Source organism: Harpia harpyja, chromosome 10 (genome assembly GCF_026419915.1).
Source record: "Harpia harpyja isolate bHarHar1 chromosome 10, bHarHar1 primary haplotype, whole genome shotgun sequence".
NCBI lineage: Eukaryota > Metazoa > Chordata > Aves > Accipitriformes > Accipitridae > Harpia > Harpia harpyja.
In genome coordinates, this window is record NC_068949.1 from 42,702,396 (window position 1) to 42,721,075 (window position 18,680).

An 18,680-nucleotide genomic window follows, 5' to 3' on the forward strand; every position below is an offset into this window, starting at 1 on the left:
GGCTCCTCCGCCGCCGCCGAACCCAGCGGGACCGGGGCTGACCCCAGCCCCGACACCGCTCACCCCCCGGGGCCGAAAGCCGGCTTGGGGCCGGGGGTGGGGGGGGGGGGCCGGGGGCCGCGGGACTCGGCGGCACAAAGGCGGGCAACCCCCAGCCCGCTCCTCCGGGGCGGAGACGGGAGAGAAGCGGAGAGAAGCGGAGAGAAGCGGAGAGAAGCGGAGACCCCCGCCGCTCCGCTCCCGCGGGGGGCCGAGGATGCGCAGCGGCGGCGGCGGGGGGGGGGGGTGGGTATACGGGGACCCCGGGGAGGGCAGATCGCACCGCCGCCCTTTGTCCCCCGCTCCCCGGGATGTGCACGGTGGGGACCCCCCCCCCCTCTGCCAGCCACGAGTGACAGCGCGGCTCGGGCGCTTACCGTGGTGATGGTGGGGGGTGGTGGCGGCGGCCCGGCCGCGGGCACCGCTCCGAGCCGCGCTCCCTCTGCCGCCGCCGCCGCCGTGCTGCGGGCGGGGCGGAGGGAGGGAAGGGAAGGGAAAAGGAGGAGGAAATGCGCTTGTCACTTCCTGAGCGGGGCCGGCGGAGGCAGGGCCCGGCCCGCACCTGCGGAGCACGGCGGAGAAACCGCGCACCCCCCCCCCCCCCCCCTCCGCCTTCCCCGCCGCGGGCACCGGCGGGGAGCCGCGCACCGGAGGTGTCGGTGCGAGGTAAGGGGGGAGGAAAGGAGCTGCGGTTGTCGGGGTTAAACATCGCTCAGAGCGAGGGGGGGGGGGGGGGTGTTTGGGGGGAAAAACCAAACCCATCAAACCCAAAACTAATTAAAATTAAAAAAAAAAAAAAAAAGGCGAGTCCGAGCAGCGCCCGGCTCGGTGGTAGGCAGGCACGGCTCTCCTTCTTTGCGTTAGTGCCGACTCGCGTGGGGCTGCGCGGCCCCGTTCGGAGGCCGAGAGTGACTCCTGGTGGCACGGCCGGAGGAGGAGGAGGAGGGCTGGGCTCCATCAGACCCCATGGAAGGGTCCCCCCAGTAAGAAGTAGCCCTGAAGTTTTAGCGCATCGCGGGGGTACACCATCCACCACTGTACCTGCCGGCGGGATTCGGCCAAAAATCCCATTCCTTAATCTTCCTCCGTCTTCCCAGCATTTCTTTGGGGAAGAGGCGTTTGACAGAACACGAGCTCAGCAAAATACTGGCAGGCTGAAGGTGGCCGTGGGTCCTCTGCAGTATTCAAAGACACGTCTGCTTGGCTTCACTTGGGAGACGGCCTTTAGAAGCAATCTGCTCTAACAATAACGTTTTCCATCCATCCAAGCCGAACTGCGCGCAGCACGTAGGCTTCTTCCAAAAGCGAGCGTAATTAGCGAACAAGGAAACTACATGACAGCTAAAAGGAAGATTTAGAACTCCTTACAAAACAGAGCCTAAACATTAATCTTGAACATATGCGAGCAGACAACACAGATGTCATCAGGAATGAATCCGGGGCTAAATTTCATCCACCCAGCTGGATGGCCGGGCACACTGCTGGCGATGGCAAGTAGGAACGAGTAAGGGCATGTGTGCGCTGAACGGCGAGGGAGGCTTTAGGTGTGTAACTCAGCAGTGCTTCGGATGTCCTGCCCCGCTGGTGCATGGCCCAAGATGCCAAATAAATGTCGAGGAAGACCGTCGGTATTTAATGTAATAAAGAAGAAAGGAGGTAAGTAAGCGGAAGAAGTGGGAGAAGATTTAACAACGGAGCCGCTCCTGCCAACGTAGCGAGGACAGATCTCAACAAAAGTGGCTCCGTACTTGCTACATATAAAATTAGGCAGGAGGGGCCGGTATGAGTGGACTAGGAACAGGAAAAAGGGCTTGATGATGTGAAGGGGCTTTTGCATCAGGCTCCTCCATCCCACTCAGTGTTTGCTTTTCTTATCACGTACTGAGACTGGCAGCGATAAAACACTTGCAAACTCCTTTTCCAGAACTTTGGGAATCAAGTTTGAAAATGTTTTCTTATGGTTTCCCAGCTGAATATTTCAGTAATAAAGCTTGCAGTGTAATTGAATCCATTCCTGTGGCAGCCTTGCACAGTGCAGTCTTGGTCTCCAAGAACCAAGCAGAAGGTTGCTTTCTGTCTGCGTCTGCAGCTCGGTCCAAACCGAGCATTTTCTACCTCTCATCCTCCGTGCTTTCCGACAGATGAGCTGGCTGTGGAGCATTATCAGCCTGCGTGAAAGCCTGCTGCCAAAGCATAAACCTGTTTTCCACAGATAGTATTTTCAGTAACGTTGTTTAAATGTAAAGACTGGTCATGGGTCCCTGCTCTGGTGACAGTGCAGAAGATCTCTGTCAGAAGGGGAAAAGACAGAAATCATTTTCAAGCTTTAAAGAACTGGGCATGAGAGTTTAGTCATCACGGACAGAAAATTCAGTCAGTTACATTCTGAGCTGATTTAATTTGTGTTTTTGTCTCAGATGTCAGCGCCTTTGCTACCCACTGACTAGGAGCCTTCCTTGTGGAGACGGAAACTCTGTGGGTAGGAAAGAAGCTAATGATCCCCATGGTCCTTCTGAAATTATACTGGGGTCCAAGTCATTAAAACATTTAGATGTGACAGTGCTAAGCCCTACAGATAGACACAATTTCCTTCACTTCCAGTGCACAGGAGTTGGCTGCAGTTACAGCCTGCTTTCTGTGCAGCCTTTCCAACGCTTCGCTCTCTACTCCAGTTCGTTGTTATTCCAGTCATATGCACCACGGTTGCTAACAATTTCAGAAGCGTCCTTTTCACGATGACCTACAACTCTGCGCTGTTCTGAGCACCTGAGCAATCCCAGTTATTTACGGTTTTATCCTTCTGCTTCTCCTGCCAGGCAAGGAACACAGGTAAGAGACTCGCCCGAAGCCAAGCAGAGAGTCCAAGTGTCCCCGTCGCAGGCTGATGTCCCAGCCGCCCGGCTGTGCCGGGTACCGCGTACTCACAAGGACATCTTTGGCTCCACCGAAGGTCTCCAACAGCACAGAATGGAGACCAGTTTCAGAAGCCGCACTCCAGTTTCAGGGGAAATCCTGAAATTCACAGAATCTAAATAACAGGGAGCAGAAGTATTTTTAACAAATGTTTCATACCCAGGGAACAAGCACATCTCTGTAATACGATCAATGTGTTCTAGGTCAGAGAGTATCTGAATCAAGGAGACCTGATACTCAAAACAAGTGAAGCGTTGCTGTGCAGAGAGGGTTGTAATGAGGAGTGTAGTTCTTACTACGTTTGGCATACGATAAACCTAAAAATCCTTCTTGTATTTCACAGGTTATTTGCTACACACATGCAACAGCTTTGTGTTTCGGCTTCCCGCTTCACTTGCTGCCTCCCTCCCTGCCTTGGCAATGGGCACGACTGCTGAGCTACGGGCTGCCCCAGACTAGGCGCAATGGAAACAGTTGACGGATAAAATAAATAGACCATGAAATACGTATGCGAAACCTCCTCTCGCTTGACTGCGCTAATCACTTTGTCAGCCATGTTTGTGTCTGAATCGGGTTAAGATAAGCCAAGAGTTAGTTGTCCATCATTCACAAGAACCAAGGCAGCTGTGGACATGCCCAAAAGCAGCACGCTACGTTGGATAAGCAGAAATGCAGTACCCATGGAGTTGAGGCACCCTAGGGTAGGGCAGCAGTCAGTGAGGCTAATTACTCCTGCAAATTGGGGTGAAAGAGCCTAGATCCTTCTGCTGGAAACACCAACTTGTGTTTTAGGGGAAGCATTAGAGAAAATCTAACTGACAAACCTTCAGCCTGCCTTTTCTTGGTTGGTGTTTCAGGCTGGATGCAGGCTTATCACACCATGCGTGCACATCTCTGTGCTGCTAATGAGAGGTTTCAGTTCACAACCCTATCAGCATTTCAAATTACTCAATAAACGCACATTCTTCCCACCTCTGCTTGACGTGTGACACTGTCCATGAATACTTGGCGCTGGAGTGACTGTGCTGAGGTTCATTTCTGTTCCCTCACTAGTGTTTATTAGCTCTGGCTCTCCAGCACAGGCTTATGCACTTGCGATTATCCAGAATTTATATGCTACCTTGCAGCTACATCATTTGTTTGCCTGACAGCACTCAGTTTAATTTCCAGTAACCTAGAAATGGGCTCATTTCAAGCTATACTGTTACCTAACAAATGGAAATTAAGCCACAGGTTGGCTTTTCCCTTATTTGTGTCAAATAAAACACGCCAGCGTTCCTTCTCCTTTGTCTTGAGGCTGTAACACCTCATCCCCTTTCACTGAAAGCCCTAGGTATCCATTAATTGTTCCTCAATTTAGCTGCTACCCACAAGGGTTAGGTCAGGCTCAACGTACTTCCAGCCAAGGCATACGATAAAGCCATCCCCTCCGCAGGTGTCCGTACCACCCGTTCGGCCAAGGGGTAGGTAACGCTGCGCAGCCTTCCTCTCCTCTTACCCCAGAAAAGGCAGCGAGCAATGGGAGCACAAAGGCAGATCTCCTTACGGCAACGCAAAGCCCTGGCCTGATTATTTTCTATGTGCTCTCCACATATTTTACAGGAGACGATTCGATATGTTAAAATGCTTAGAGGGCCTATAAAATAAAGCAGTTATTGTTGTAGCAAGTCGTGTTCTTTACCTTTCGGCATGCCAAGATTAGGAAAGCAATCCGAGTGCCAAAACACTGAAAATTTTGCTGTATGTTGCTAAATACCATACTTAAAGATTTTGTCTGGTATGAAATAACATAAATTTTGGCAGCCTTTTACCAGGCATCCTGGAACACAGTAGAACGGACATAGCGGAGTATATATATGCAGATTTTCCTCATAATGGCTACAGTGCTGCCAGTGCATTCCTGGAACATGGAAATACATGGAAGCCAGCGTCAGCGATGAAGAAAAGCATGCTGTGCCTAATGTACCAGAAAAGCTATTCAAGAACTCATCCTTACGTAAAAATAACTCCAGAGAAGCTGCCAAGAGCAGCTTCGTAGCTTCACGGGAATCTACCCACCTCGTACGTGTGGCTTCACTCTGCACACCTGGATGCAAAGCCCAGTTGTGCTAAGTGAGTGGTCTCAGTTCATCACCTCATTTGCCCATTCAGGCCTTTGACCCTTCAGCCCCACAGATGTCACGGCCTGCACCAGAAACCTGTGCAGAACCGAAATAATTTGGACGCAAGTTACATGAGAGAACATCTCCATTTCTAGCCACGGACATGTTCCCTCAGAAGAGAACTTTTTTCATTGCTTAGAAACAAGCATAATGCAAACGCTGTGAAGACGTCAGCCCAGCCTCAGAGAGTGCTCTGGTTCCGTACAGCAAATCCTGTACCGCAGACATAGCTTCCATATTGGTATCCTATGGTCAATCTTTGAAACCCCTTATTATTGCACTGAAGGTGTAGGGCAGTCTGCTCACACCACTGTTTATTGCACACTTCATTTGTTCTCTGGAGACTCTCCCACCTGAGACCTGTGTGGTGGGACACGCACTTCTTAACCCAGGTATAACCAGCTGTCCTGTAAATAGCAATGGCAGGATTAAAAACCCAAACATCTAAAAGCTCCTTTTAAAAATCATTTTGAAAAATAGAAAGTAAAAAAAGATGAGAGTCTCCTGTCGCTATAGGTGTCAAATACCCTAAATCCTACGACACAATCAAGGCAGCTGGCCGTTCCTGGTTTTCAGAAATGGTGCTGCAACACTGGTTTTGAAATCGAGAGGGTGAGCCCATAACGCAAACACTTATTTCAACCTGATGCTCTCGATAATGATTTGAAGAAATATTCTCCTGAGAGGATAGAAAGCCTGTAATTTTATGCTTCATCATTGCTGGCCCTGTCTGGAAGAGCAGCTGCCATAATTCTGTTAGTGTTTCTGACATAACCCAACAGCTCTTCAAAAAAATTGTAGCTCCCAGAAATTCTTCATTTTAGACCACAGAATTACACTGAAGTTCAAGAACAGAATATTAATTCCGTATCTTCTAAGCCTTCCAAAAAAATTAACATTTAAAAAACAGCCTACAGACAGCAATGTAGTTGACTATTTCGGCTCCTTAAGGACTGTTAAATGAACATACTTTCTTATAAATAACAAGTTGGTCACCAAGAGGGAAGTCAAGGAGTAAGGGAACATTACCCTTCCCTCTGAATTTTCTGTGTTCATTCAGTTGCATCATGATTTTCATGTCTGGTATTTCTCACTTTTTAATTTATATAAACATGATTATACAAATATTTACATCAAGAAGGTACTGTGATACTGAAAGGGCAAAGGCTTTTTGTCCTGAGAACCTATTTACCCTACGCTCTAGCAGAGTCCCATGTGTAGAAACTCCCCTAGATCTGACATCTCAAATCAGTACTTATTTCCTTAATTTCACTTGGTCTCCTCTTTCAGTTATTTCATCCCGACAGTTCACATCCCTGATACACCCTGTAAAAATCCAGCATAAATTGCTGCAAGCTCTTTCAGTAGTACAAGCCCCACAACAACTACAATGGCCTCTCTCAGTAAATGCCTAAAAAAGAGAATCCCTAAATGCAGTTTGCTTGGCAATAGCAGGTATCAGGAGTCAGGTATCGGATGTCTGAGCTGCACCAAACACAGATGTTGGTACTGCAAGAATAGTCTGCGGGCTCAACTGCTGCTGAGATCCACGGAAGATGTCAGTTTTACTACCCACCAACCTCACGTTTGACAGAGGAATCACATACACAGTCCTCAGATAGCAAAACAATACCAGTAGAACATATTTCAAAGGCTGCATTTATTCTCCTGTAGTCTGGCATTGCAGCTGAAACCAAGAGCCACACAACCGTGTAGTCATGAAGATACCAGCCTTCATGACCTACCATGAAGCACTGCCCAAACTACAAGCAAAGACTCACTCCTCCTAACTCACTGCTTATTCCTCTGCCTCTTTTTTTTTCAAGAGGTGTTTCACTGAAAAGCATCAACATTTAGAGATCATACCTTCATGAAGAACCATCTAGCAAGATGAACTGCCCCAAATCAAGGACATTCTTTGACACGTCATTTCCAAATCCTACTAGTCAGAAAAAAGCCATTGCTTAAGTCAGTATTAGAGCTCCTCCCTAGACTCCATTATTCATAAAATACCAGGTTTCCAACAGAGCAGATTTTAAACAGTAAGCCTTTGGTTATTATTGCCTTAAAATAAATCTTCTAAAACATGTTTAACAAGCATTTTTCTACTCTCCAGCGATACTTGAAAGTGCTTGGGCCTGTGAAAGAATATGCAAACTCAGATGCAGAAATCCTTAGTTTCAAGCAATAGCTTGTGTGCTCGTTTGAGGCTAAAGAGGGGCCATGACAAATTTAGGAATCAAAACCTTTCCATGTGTGAGAGCCACTCCATTTTTCCATTCCCTACCCATCGTCCCTATAAAAGGACCTATCTGCAGGCTTGCTCTTTTCAGCTTTATTGAGCATGTTACCAGAAAACTTTTATATGGACCTGAGAAGCAGATAGGCATGTGAATTCTGCCCCAGAACAACGCACAGATGTGAAGACAACTGCCTACGGCCAAAGCCCAGACCCTTCTCCATGGCAAAAACACATTCCTGTCCCAAACTCCAGACAACTAGCATTTAAGACTCCCAACAATAGGCCCGTGACACCTTTGGGCAGCAGGATGACATTTTAGTGGTGATGTTAGTGTGTGTATCTCCACCTTATGACTGGACCCCGTAATGCCAAAGCTAAAGCAGAAGAACCGCATCTCTGAAGACTTGCTGCCTATGGAGCTATATACAGCCCAGAAGTGGTAGGGAAATGCTTGAAGTGGAAGCTCTCAATAATCCATGAAATTGGGCAAATAATGAGGTAGGCTGGAAGAGGAGGTTGGTTCTCAGCCTTTCCCCACCACTAAGAAGCCTCCCTGACAGAAAATGTATTCATATAGGAGGAAATAATTCCAAAAAGAAATACAATAGCTGTCCAGAACATTTGGAAAACAGCAACATGATAGCAAGAGAAAATAGTGAATTACTATCATTGCTTCCAAATGCCTTGCTAAAGATACTAATTGAAAGTGGTTGATCATACAACTTGCATGACACACTTAGATGATTTCCGATGCTAAAATTTCTGTGTAACCGTTTTAGGAAGCTTATTTTTAGCTTTACAAATGATATAAAAATACTACCTAGAAGACAAAAATCTAATGATAATCAGTCCTATGAAGAGGAGAAAACAATACTTGTCCTGAACCTTACATATCTTTTGGAGTGTGAATCTGTAGTTAAATTCTTCCTAATTGATTAAAGAAAATCCATGACAGCCATGACTTTACTTTCATTCCATGATTAAATACATATCATGCCTTCGTTAGCAAAAATTACAGATAGGAATAAAACAGATGCCCTAAACGCATCCTGCCAGAGTACTTGGCAATTAAAATTTGCTTGTATGAACTCCACCTGATGCCAAATTGGCTAAAAAAACGTCGTAGACTTTTTATTGAGGTTGTTATCATAAGTGTACTTCGACTCCTTTGTACTACTCCATCAAAAAACTCCTCTGTCTGAATTACTACTTACATTTCATAGCACTCCTGTCGGCTGCTGGAAGCCTGCTGGGCAGATGCAGTACATCGCACTACAATAGTCACCCAAATGATAACAAGACCATGGTTTTGGCACTCAAGCTGGGAACGCAAGCCTGACCAAATATGCAAAGAGCTATTCACTGGGACTAAACTTTCTCACCACTGGTGATAGACCATTCTTCCAGTGGAACCAGTATATCCCATTTTGCAAAAAGATGTAAAATTTAGCATTGCTACCTTGAAGATCACCAGATGAATCACAGAGGGCGGACTCACCACTGTGCAAATAATGCCTCATTTCCTACCCTGGGAAAGGACCATAAGTATTTCTTGACCCCTTAAAGATCTCCTGAACCCTGGAAACTAGGAGAAGTCTGGAAACTAGGAGAAGCAATTCTCTGATAAGCAAACATGACCTTGCCTGTGAAACAAAACCTGATTGCCTAATAGGGCCTCCTTGATGTTTGAAAGAACAAGTTGACTGTCACCTGCAAATGTGTCTGTCAAGGCATAAAGAAAACTCATTTTCCTACCTTTCAAGCAATAGTAGCGTTCTGAAAATACAAAACAACAGAAGAAATAAAGGCAAAGAAATTAAGCAAAAGGATCACATGCAGAGGTTTAAAAAAAAATTTAAAAAAGGAAAAAGGAATGGATAGTTATGCTTTGAATTCTTTTGTATTTATGCAGCTAAAGTTTGTCCTGAGAAATTCACTGGAAAACATGGGGTCGTTGGCTCTTAAGACATTACTACATAGCAAATTAATAATGAAGGAGGCATATGTCACATGCTAGTGAGACTGTAACATCACACCTTTATATATTTATGAGATCAGTGAAAATAACTGACGAAGCATGCACACATTCAGGCAAGTGAGATTTTTAAAAACACTCCCTCCGTGGGAAAAGATTTGAGCTATATCAGCGGAGACAGAACTATGCTGAGTCTGAGAACCTCTGAAAATCTGAATTTAAAGCACTAACTGGTCCTTTTTTGCAAGTGCTATGGCTTTTATATCCGTTTCCCCCCTTAACAGCTACATTCATATTCACCTAAGTAAAAAACAGAAGATCCAGCACTTACATTGCAAAAGCTTGTTGCTTATTACACCACACAACAGAGAAATGAGATTTTTGTTTTGTAGAATACCTTTGCCTCTATTGGTCACTGATTACCAATATGGAAATTAAATACCAGAGAATCTTTGTGTTCCAAACACAAATATCACTCAGTTATATTCGTGTCTGTATTTAGAACGCCTTATTTCTCTCTCACTTACAAACTTGCAGCTTCCCTAAAACAAGTGAGGTTGTAGCAAGGACAAAATTTACAGGCAAGTTATGCAAAGCTGAAATGTTTCTAGGGCAATGTTTTATAGTCCCTTAGAGTTCCATACAGAGTATTTTACTGTGTACTCAAAGAGCATTTATTTACACACGTGTCTGAGGTTTTCTGTCAGGTTTAAAGTTCAGACTTTTCTCAACTAATCTAATTTGTCCAAGATGGATGGCCTCACTTTTTTCCTTTGGAAAACCAATGCTGTTACACTGTTTCCAATTCTTCCTCCAAAGCAAAACTTGGGTGTTGGCAGCTCCTCCAGAATTTCAAATCCTGCCAGACAGAAATTAAAATGCTTTTATTAGAAGGAAGTAATTTTATTCTCCTCTTGGATAACCCTTTGCAAACCATTCTTTATTCGTCTGGAAAGCTTGCAAGTCAGTCACTCTGTAAGTTTATAGGACTGTATTGTTACACTGCACCGCTGCTTTATACAGCTGAAACCCTTCCATGGATAATAAAAATCTTAGCTGGCTGACTCACACAAATTAATGGCAGAAAAGATGATAACTTGCCAGTAATTTTAGTTCCCCAGAAGGGACGGTTGTTTTAGATCCACACTGAGTTTCAAGCCTCAGGCATGAGATTCAGGAGCTAACCAGCATGTAAAAAAAAACCCTTCTGGGTGGATCAGAAAGGTCGCTGAGGAGGTGACGTAAAAGGTCACGGTCACAGACTTGCCAGTTCCCCTAAACATGGGTAACAACGTTACCCTGATTTCAAAGCAATCGGATGGGTGAACTGGATCTGGTAATAAAGAACCGAAAGAGAAAAAGTATCACCCAGGTATACACTTTCCCAGTATAACTAGACTGAAATCCTCATCCTCCAAAATACAACAAAACCTGTCCTCCCTTGGCACTTTGGCACTGGCAAATGCAGAAGCTGTAATTCCTGAGGAAAACAGAGGGAAGACAGGCTGAAGCATTTACTAGTCCTTTTACCTTGTCTAATCCTGATCTGAGAAAGCCAACACACTAACACAGACATTAAAATTCACCCATCGCATCCTTGAACAACCATAATTTGGCAAATGGTTCTGTTCAATTGCTTACCTTCTCTGAACTCGTTCAACAGCTCCTCCTTGGTCCAGTTGCAAGACGTTATGAGGAAAAAGCCCTCTGGTTTCAATACACTGCAGAGAGATCTCACGTACTGCTTCCTCTTTCCCACCGCGTTATCAGGATTAAGGCTTATGGCATCAAAAGTCCCCTTGTCAATACAAATCTCAAATCCTGACAGCTCAGCTGATGGAGCGAGGAAGTCTTCTACCTAAACCAGAAGTCTACAACTGTGAAAACAATCTTCTTCTCAGGAGTTCCTGAATCTTTAAAGCAAACCAATACTTTAAAATAAAAAGCCTCAAACCTATCAATATGTGTGCTTAGGAAAAGGTAACTCACAGGCTTTTCACACTTATAATGTCATGTCAGCTTCTTTCTTCTCTACGTATTATGTGATGATCTATTTGCTGTAAAGCCCATGTATACACCTACCCATCTAAAGCTCAAACTAACACACCTGAAGTTCATTCTTTAAATCAGTATTTGTACTTTGATCCCTGGTTTCCTAGGTGCTGCATGCTAAGCACTGTACAAACACAGAAGAATAGACAGTGCCTGCCACAAAGAGATTACAACTGACATACAAGAACGGAGACATCATACAGGTACAGAGCTGGAGGATAAAACAGCATAGCAGAGAGAGAGCCCAGAATGAAAGGCAGTCAGAAAATCACAGGATAGCTGAGGTTGGAAGGGACCTCTGGAGGTCATCTGGTCCCATCCCCTGCTCCAGCAGGGCCTCAAACTTCCTGCTGCACAGCTACTGGTAGGGATTCTGTCACTTAAGGATTTCATCCTCTATCTCAAATCCGCAATTCAGAATGTAGCAGTTAAAATACAGACTCGCCCAATGGCGATCTACTATTCTGCTCCCTGCTAGAAGCAGGGAAGTCTTGTTAGCCCTAATGACTATTAGAAACGGGAAAAAAAAAAGACCAAAAATCTTCTTGTAAATACAGATTTATTTGGTTAAGAGTTCTCTCACAAATGAACGTCAAAAGACATCATTAATATAGTACACTGAGTACACCCAAGTATCAATTAGGTCATTTAATCTTGGGTTCAATTGCTTTCTATTTCCTCACTAAACTTTCTCTCAAAACTTACCTTTAATTTAATGTCAGACATCCCTTCTTTCTCTCTTACTTTTTCTGAAAGTTGTATTGCAGAAGGAGAGTAATCAATCCCAGTGAGATTCGTGTAGCCAGACTTTGCCTAGAAAGAAACAGAGAATCTTAATCAGTGTGCTAGCAATTTTTTAATCCAACAAGTGTATTCCCTATCTATAATCCATCTCATCTCTCCTCCTCTTCAGGACAGGAAAAAAACCCAATTTACTCAGTTTTATTCCTGTTACCATTACAAGAGCTAAATAGCTAGGGGAATGAGCTGAAATAACTCCATTCTGTCTAATACCTCATCAAAAGAACTGTTGACTGAAAGCTGGTTTATGTCAACAAGTGGAAAACTGAGCAGAACTGTGAAAAGTAACACCCTGGAGGGGAACAGGCTTTCTTATCTGTACCAAAAGTAACCTAGAAACCAGGAATTTTCAGTAATGAAAACATGTGCCAATGCCAGATGCTTCAAAATAAGAAGAAAACCTCTCTGACACTGTCGTGGTTTAACCCCAGTCGGTAACTAAGCACCACGCAGCCACTCACTCACTCCCCGCCCCACCCAGTGGGATGGGGGAGAGAATCGGGAAAAAAATAATAACAACAATAATAAAATTACAATAATAATAAAAGGATTGGAATATACAAAACAAGTGATGCACAATGCAATTGCTCACCATCTGCCTACCAATGCCCAGTTAGTTCCCAAGCCCCGCCCCAGGCCAACTCCCCCCAGTTTATATACTGGGCATGATGTCACATGGTATGGAATATCCCTTTGGCCAGTTTGGTTCAGCTGTCCTGGCTGTGTCCCCTCCCAACTTCTTGTGCCCCTCCAGCCTTCTTGCTGGCTGGGCATCAGAAGCTGAAAGATGCTTGACTTGGTATAAACACTACTTGGCAACAACTGAAAACATCAGTGTGTTATCAACATTCTTCTCATACTGAACCCAAAACATAACACTATATCAGCTACTAGAAATAAAATTAACTCTATCCCAGCTGAAACCAGGACACTTACATAACATTTGAGATTGAGCAATTATTTGGTTTATAAACCAAATTATAAGAGCCAAAATATGTAATACATTTTACTAGTACAGCAATCCACTGCAAAATCTTACATTTTTCTAATTATTCATGCTAATGGCTATTTGAATGCAATTATTTGCATGCTACAAGGTCTTCGTATCAGCACCACATAAAAGAGCATAAAGAGACTTTCTGTTAGTCTAACTTTGGGGCAGATAACGATAACCCAGTTCAGCAAACTCAGGCAGTGAGATCCTAGCAACCCTTTTGCAAAGCAGGAGGGCACCCTGCATCAGCTGGAGTTGGGCACATGGGTGGGGGGCAGTGACAGATTTTCACGCTGAGGCAGAAGCTGGAGTGACCAGATCTGGGTACCATGTGTGTCAGTTGGTCTGGCTAGATCCAAACCTAACATGAAGAGCTATGATCTTATGGCCAGCTGCAGGCAGTAACAGCAGAGAGAGGGACGAGGCTTGGGTTTGTTTGGGTTTTAAACAATACATGGACTTTAACTAGCATTAAGCAATCAGCTGCATATCTACTTGTTCCAAAGGCTGATAGCTCGACAGTGAGGAAAACTACAACAAGAATTTTGTAAAATGGTCCTTCTTCCTTCCAGCAGCCTGTCAGCCCATGTGAGCTCAGTACTAGCCAGCTGTTCTTAATCGAGGACTAGTTCCAGCTAAACACAAAGACCATGTTGTTTGCATTTGATGAAGAACAGCATATTGCTCAGGCTTCTGCCCACGTTCCTCCCCAGAGCAAACCAAGCTTCCTGAGATGCCTGTGCTGAAGACTTGGGGGTGGAAGAGTAGTTCCCACAACAGCTCCTCTGTTTGGAAAGGAAGAGCTTGAGTCACTTCAGGGAGTTCCCATTCAATCCTATAGTCTCCGGGGCAGAGAAGGAAAGTTTAAGGATAAACAATATTAAATGCTGCTAAACCTGTACGGCCTGACTACGTATGGATGAGAAGGGATCATTCACTCAAGTGCTAAATGTGACTGCGCTGCATCCCGCAACAGGAGTCCTGTCCTGAAGGTGGTATTTATAAGCACTCTTCTGCTGCTTCTTGAAAAGGCAGATTAAATAGCAGAAGGTAGTTTGCAATGTTATCAGCACTGCCCCGTGTTCCGGCTTCTGGTGCTGCCAGGTAGACACCCTCACTTGGGTGGTGAGTGCCCTTCACTTTGGAGAAGTTTTTCAATACTGTTGGCTCCCACAATACTCAGAAAAAAAGAGAAGGTCAGAGCTTGATGTGGCAGCAACATTTCCTCAGAGGAGCTGGAATTTTTGGAAAGCAAAACAATTAGGTCATCAATGCAGCCTAACAGATTCCTGAAGTTACCAGCGGTAGGACCATGGTCTACTGCATATACAAAACCAGCAAGGGGTCCCACTTACGTATCCAAAATCCTCAAAGCAAGCAGAAAGAAGAGAGGAAGCCTCCAGTGGCATTTCGCTTGGAGCTTACAGATGGGCAGATCCTTGCAATGGGTGTGTAGAAGACATTTAGCAGTGTGCTGGATGTTTTGCCTTCTAGCCGAGTAGTGGAGCCAGTCTGCACAGGATACAGCAGTCTTCCTTATTTTCACCTTATTTATTACCTGCTTTTCAGATGGCTATTCTGCCTCCTTTTTGTGCAATATTCCCTGCTGGAACTGACAATGTCTCACCTAGTCCCAGCTGCGTGTAAGAGTAATTTTGTTACTACACTCCCATTTACTTTTCTTCACTGTTAATGGCATGCCAGGGTCCAGTATTTCCCAATGAACTGTACTCTATGGCACTTCCTCCTGTTCTGATGACGATCCGATACATACTCTCAAGTAGCTGCCTTTTAGAGAGGTGCTGCTGATGTCCTATATGACTGAAGTTTGACTGTCTTTTTCAGTGCTGCCATTTCTATCACGTTATCAAGTTCAACGCCAATGGTAGAACTGTTCTACGGTAACTGATGGGCTTGCCAAAAGAATCCTAACCCAATTTTCAAAGCCTAGCAGCTAACACACAAAAAAATTTCTGTTACATCAACTAAGCAAGTGAGATCCTGAATTATTTAGCACCAATAAACAATGTAATTTTTGAAGTCACTTTTCAAATGGGAACTGGACTGAAAATTTCCTATTAAAGCAACCACAGTACTTTGAGGTGCTTAATGTAAGGGGGGAGGGTGCTCTAACAGCAGTTTAATCGTTTCTAAGAGCTAACAGGCTGTCATTTCCCATTACAGAATGAAAATCAATTTCAGATTTGTAAGTGGGGCCAGTATAAAATTGAAGTCTTATAAATAAGATTTTTCTGTTGGATGTTTCAACAACGATAGAGCTAGCTAGCATTGCATTTAACAATCATTATTATTAGGCTAATTTCTCTTAATGACAAACTTCTCCTGTGCTGCAGTGTAGCAGCCAGTCCCCAGAAAGGCTTTAAACTCTTCTAAAATCAAAGTCCACATTAAAAAAAATGCCATTACTAACCTGACTTTGACTTGCAGCCCTTTCGATTTCTACAGTAACTAATGGAGCCAATGGAGAATGTAGAACAATAGAAACTACGGCAGTATTAACAGCTCCTTTCTTTACCTAGTCTCCTGTAGTATTATACCAAAGTATTCAATCAAAAATAGGAAAAAAAATACTGGAAATCCTAAACATCTTGTATCACTGTATAATAACAACATTATAACACTTCAGAACATATCTGTAAGGGGTTTCCACCCTGACAGAAATGGACACTTCTTGAAAAGAAGTGTTAACTACTTTTTAAGTCATTTACATAAAAACCTTGGTTTTAACCACTTTTTACATTGATAATGAGTGTTATTATCAGAACTGAGTGCAGAGAACGGGTCTAGTTTTGCACATGAGAGTACTCTGTGTATTAGTCAAGTTAATTTCCTTATCTGGGGGTGTTTTACACAACAATGGGAAAAATGCATTTTTAAATGTAGGAAAACAGAAAGGTAAAGTTAAAATAAGTGATACTCAGGTTGATTAATTTAAAGAAATACTGTAAATTTTGAGATCTGAAGTATTGACACTCTGGGCAGCACCAAGAAACGAGAAGTCTGAGCATGTCTACCAAAAAAATTAGATATTTCCATTTGGAAGAACAACATACATGTTCTGTTCCTAGGTCTGCACCTCCTAATGGCACTTCTGGTTCAAGGAGTTACATACCTAAGGCCCACAGGCTGTCTAGCAGCCACTTGCAATTATGCCTTGTCTTTGTGACAGGATGTTCTTTAAGGCGTATCAGCAGCACTAAGTTAATTTCACTTATACTTTTAAACCAAATGGAAATATAAAACCTGATGCACAGCAACCATTGTTCTGTTGATGCGAAAAAAACACAATGTAAGTTTTAATTTAGGCTGCTTGCTTTATGTCTTTCACGTAAATTACAGCTTGCTACGATTACTATTGTCACTTGTGAGAACTGTATTTAAACTACTACTTTTGGAGCACTGATTCTGTATCAAAAGCACAAACTTTGCAATATACCAACCAATTCAATCAGTAAAACACCGTTTCCAGTTCCAATGTCAAGCACAGGGCTGTCATGGGGGACCTTTTGTTTTTCCAACCATTTGATTATGCGAACCATGCTTTCTTCTCCAAACCTATGAAAAAGGAGGGTTCAGGTAATTAAGATAGCAAAAATGTACCAAAGGTAGAGCAAATTTATTTCATTGCTCTCTCTCCAGCTTTTGCAAAGCATCTCTTACTGAAGCGCTTGGGTAACAACTGCCATAGCTCATATTCCACGTTTGCTTTGTTTAAATTAAAATTAATCACATGGCCTTAAAATTCACCAAAACACCAACTCTGGGAGGTGAAGCCCTCCATATATTAAAAAAGGCGGCAGCACCAGCCACTTGAGCAGTTAAACCTGAGCTCGGGGATAAAAAGCACCTTTGTTAGTAACACGCACCACAACTACCAGCTCACTTTCTGTGAAACAACAGCTGTCCAAGTGCAACTTAGAAATCCGCATTGCAAAACTGGGCAAGAGAGGAACTGGCGGATTCAAGATTAAAATTCCCCACCATTTTGCCAACATCCAGAACAATTCAGTAACCCACTGAATTGCTGGCTGTGTTCTTGCAATGTCTACTTTTATAAAGACATAATAGAAACACTCTGGTGGAGTTATTTTATTTACCAAATTTCCCCAGCATCTCCAATATCTTGAAAAGTTTGCAGTTCTCTTTCATATGCAGCATCCCAGCTAGAGTCGGGGGGAAAGAACAGGATATTGAAATTAATACTGGGAAAGATTCAGATTAAAGAGCAAGAAGAAGGGGTGAGAAGGCTGGATCTATGTAGCAGTGCCACTTTATGCCCGCGGTATCATCTAGATAGATAAACTGCTCGGGAACACGTTGTCCGCCTGGCACCGAGCTGGCGATGACCCGAAAGGAAAACCTTAGGGTTACCAGACGAGAGTATCTGGGGCACAGCACTGGCCTCCTGCTCCCCGGGCAGCACCACCGGAGAGCCACCGGGATAAACCCCGCCTAGGCCGCCGCCCCCCGCCCGCCCACGGCGGCTGTGCCGCCACTCACTGCTCTCTGGTGCCCAGCACCGAGGGACTGAAGGGCTCCTCCCCGCGCCCCGGCCCCGGCCCGGGCCCCGCGGGGCGCCCGGGCCGCTCCCCGGCCACCGCCATCACCGCCGCCATGCCGGGCCGGCACGGCCCGGAAGCACCTCGGCACCATAGAGAGCACCTGAGAGAGGGCCCGCGGCCGCCGCTCTGGCGCTTGGAGGACTGTCTCTCGCTGCCCGCGGCCGGGGCCTGCGGAGCCGGGGGGGGGGGGGGGGTGCTCAGTTCCCTCAAAAAATTCGAAGCGTTTTATAGTTTTGTTTCTAAGGAACGGTAACGGTCCAGATGACCGGATTTTCCACCCTGCTGCTGGATGATCTGTGCGGGGAAATAGCTGGGCTGGAGTGAAACCGGCAGGTGCCTGCGACGCTGGGAGCGTGGCAGGATGTCGACAGGACACTGTCTGCAAAATCAGAGCCTAAACTTTTTTCTTTTGCGAAGCAAAAGGGGGACAGAAGAATCCTGGGGGGCTTCGTAAGCCTAAAACATCCCATAACGGAGTGCCCAAACTGAAAAATCCAACAGACCAGGAGTGACGAAGGGCACCGCTGCTCCGTCAGCTCCCGTACCGCTCCTCCTCTGCGACTTCTTGCCCAGCCCTTCAAAACCCGCACAAAATACCCAACTGCCTCCTGCAATCTCACTGGTTTGGCAAACGACTCGTCGCCTGGACATGCTCGCTCCTCTCAGCGAGCAAACGCTCACCGGCCCGCCGGCGCTTGGGTGCACATCCCGCCGCAAGCCCAGGGGCACGGCAGGCGCCAGGCTCGGGTGAAGGGCACCCAGCGCAGCCTGCCAGGAGGCCGCAGGGCCCGGCCCAAACGGCCCAGCTCTCTCCCTGCCCCATGGAGCTGGGTCTCGGCCTTTCCCCCCGCCGCCTCAGCAGCCCGGAATGGCGGCCTTGTCCCTGTGTGGGACGGGACTACATTTCCCAGAAGCCCCC

General features: G+C 45.3%; 1 protein-coding gene and 1 long non-coding RNA gene across 2 annotated transcripts; one reads left to right on the forward strand and one right to left on the reverse strand.

Moving 5' to 3' along the window:
* The first annotated feature begins 467 nt into the window (after nt 1–467).
* Nucleotides 468–3,923, forward strand: LOC128146889 (uncharacterized). The gene is made up of 2 exons (XR_008236879.1): nt 468–705; nt 1,137–3,923. It is a non-coding gene; the product is annotated as an uncharacterized LOC128146889 (long non-coding RNA).
* A 4,378-nt stretch (nt 3,924–8,301) lies between these two features.
* EEF1AKMT2 (EEF1A lysine methyltransferase 2) lies at nt 8,302–17,839 on the reverse strand. The gene is made up of 6 exons (XM_052798805.1): nt 17,700–17,839; nt 17,297–17,362; nt 16,640–16,754; nt 12,089–12,196; nt 10,973–11,189; nt 8,302–10,190 (listed from the first exon to the last, which is right to left on the reverse strand). Exons 1-6 carry the CDS (start codon nt 17,813–17,815, stop codon nt 10,063–10,065), a joined length of 750 nt encoding a protein of 249 aa, XP_052654765.1. The 5' UTR covers nt 17,816–17,839; the 3' UTR covers nt 8,302–10,062.
* Nucleotides 17,840–18,680: the final 841 nt, after the last annotated feature.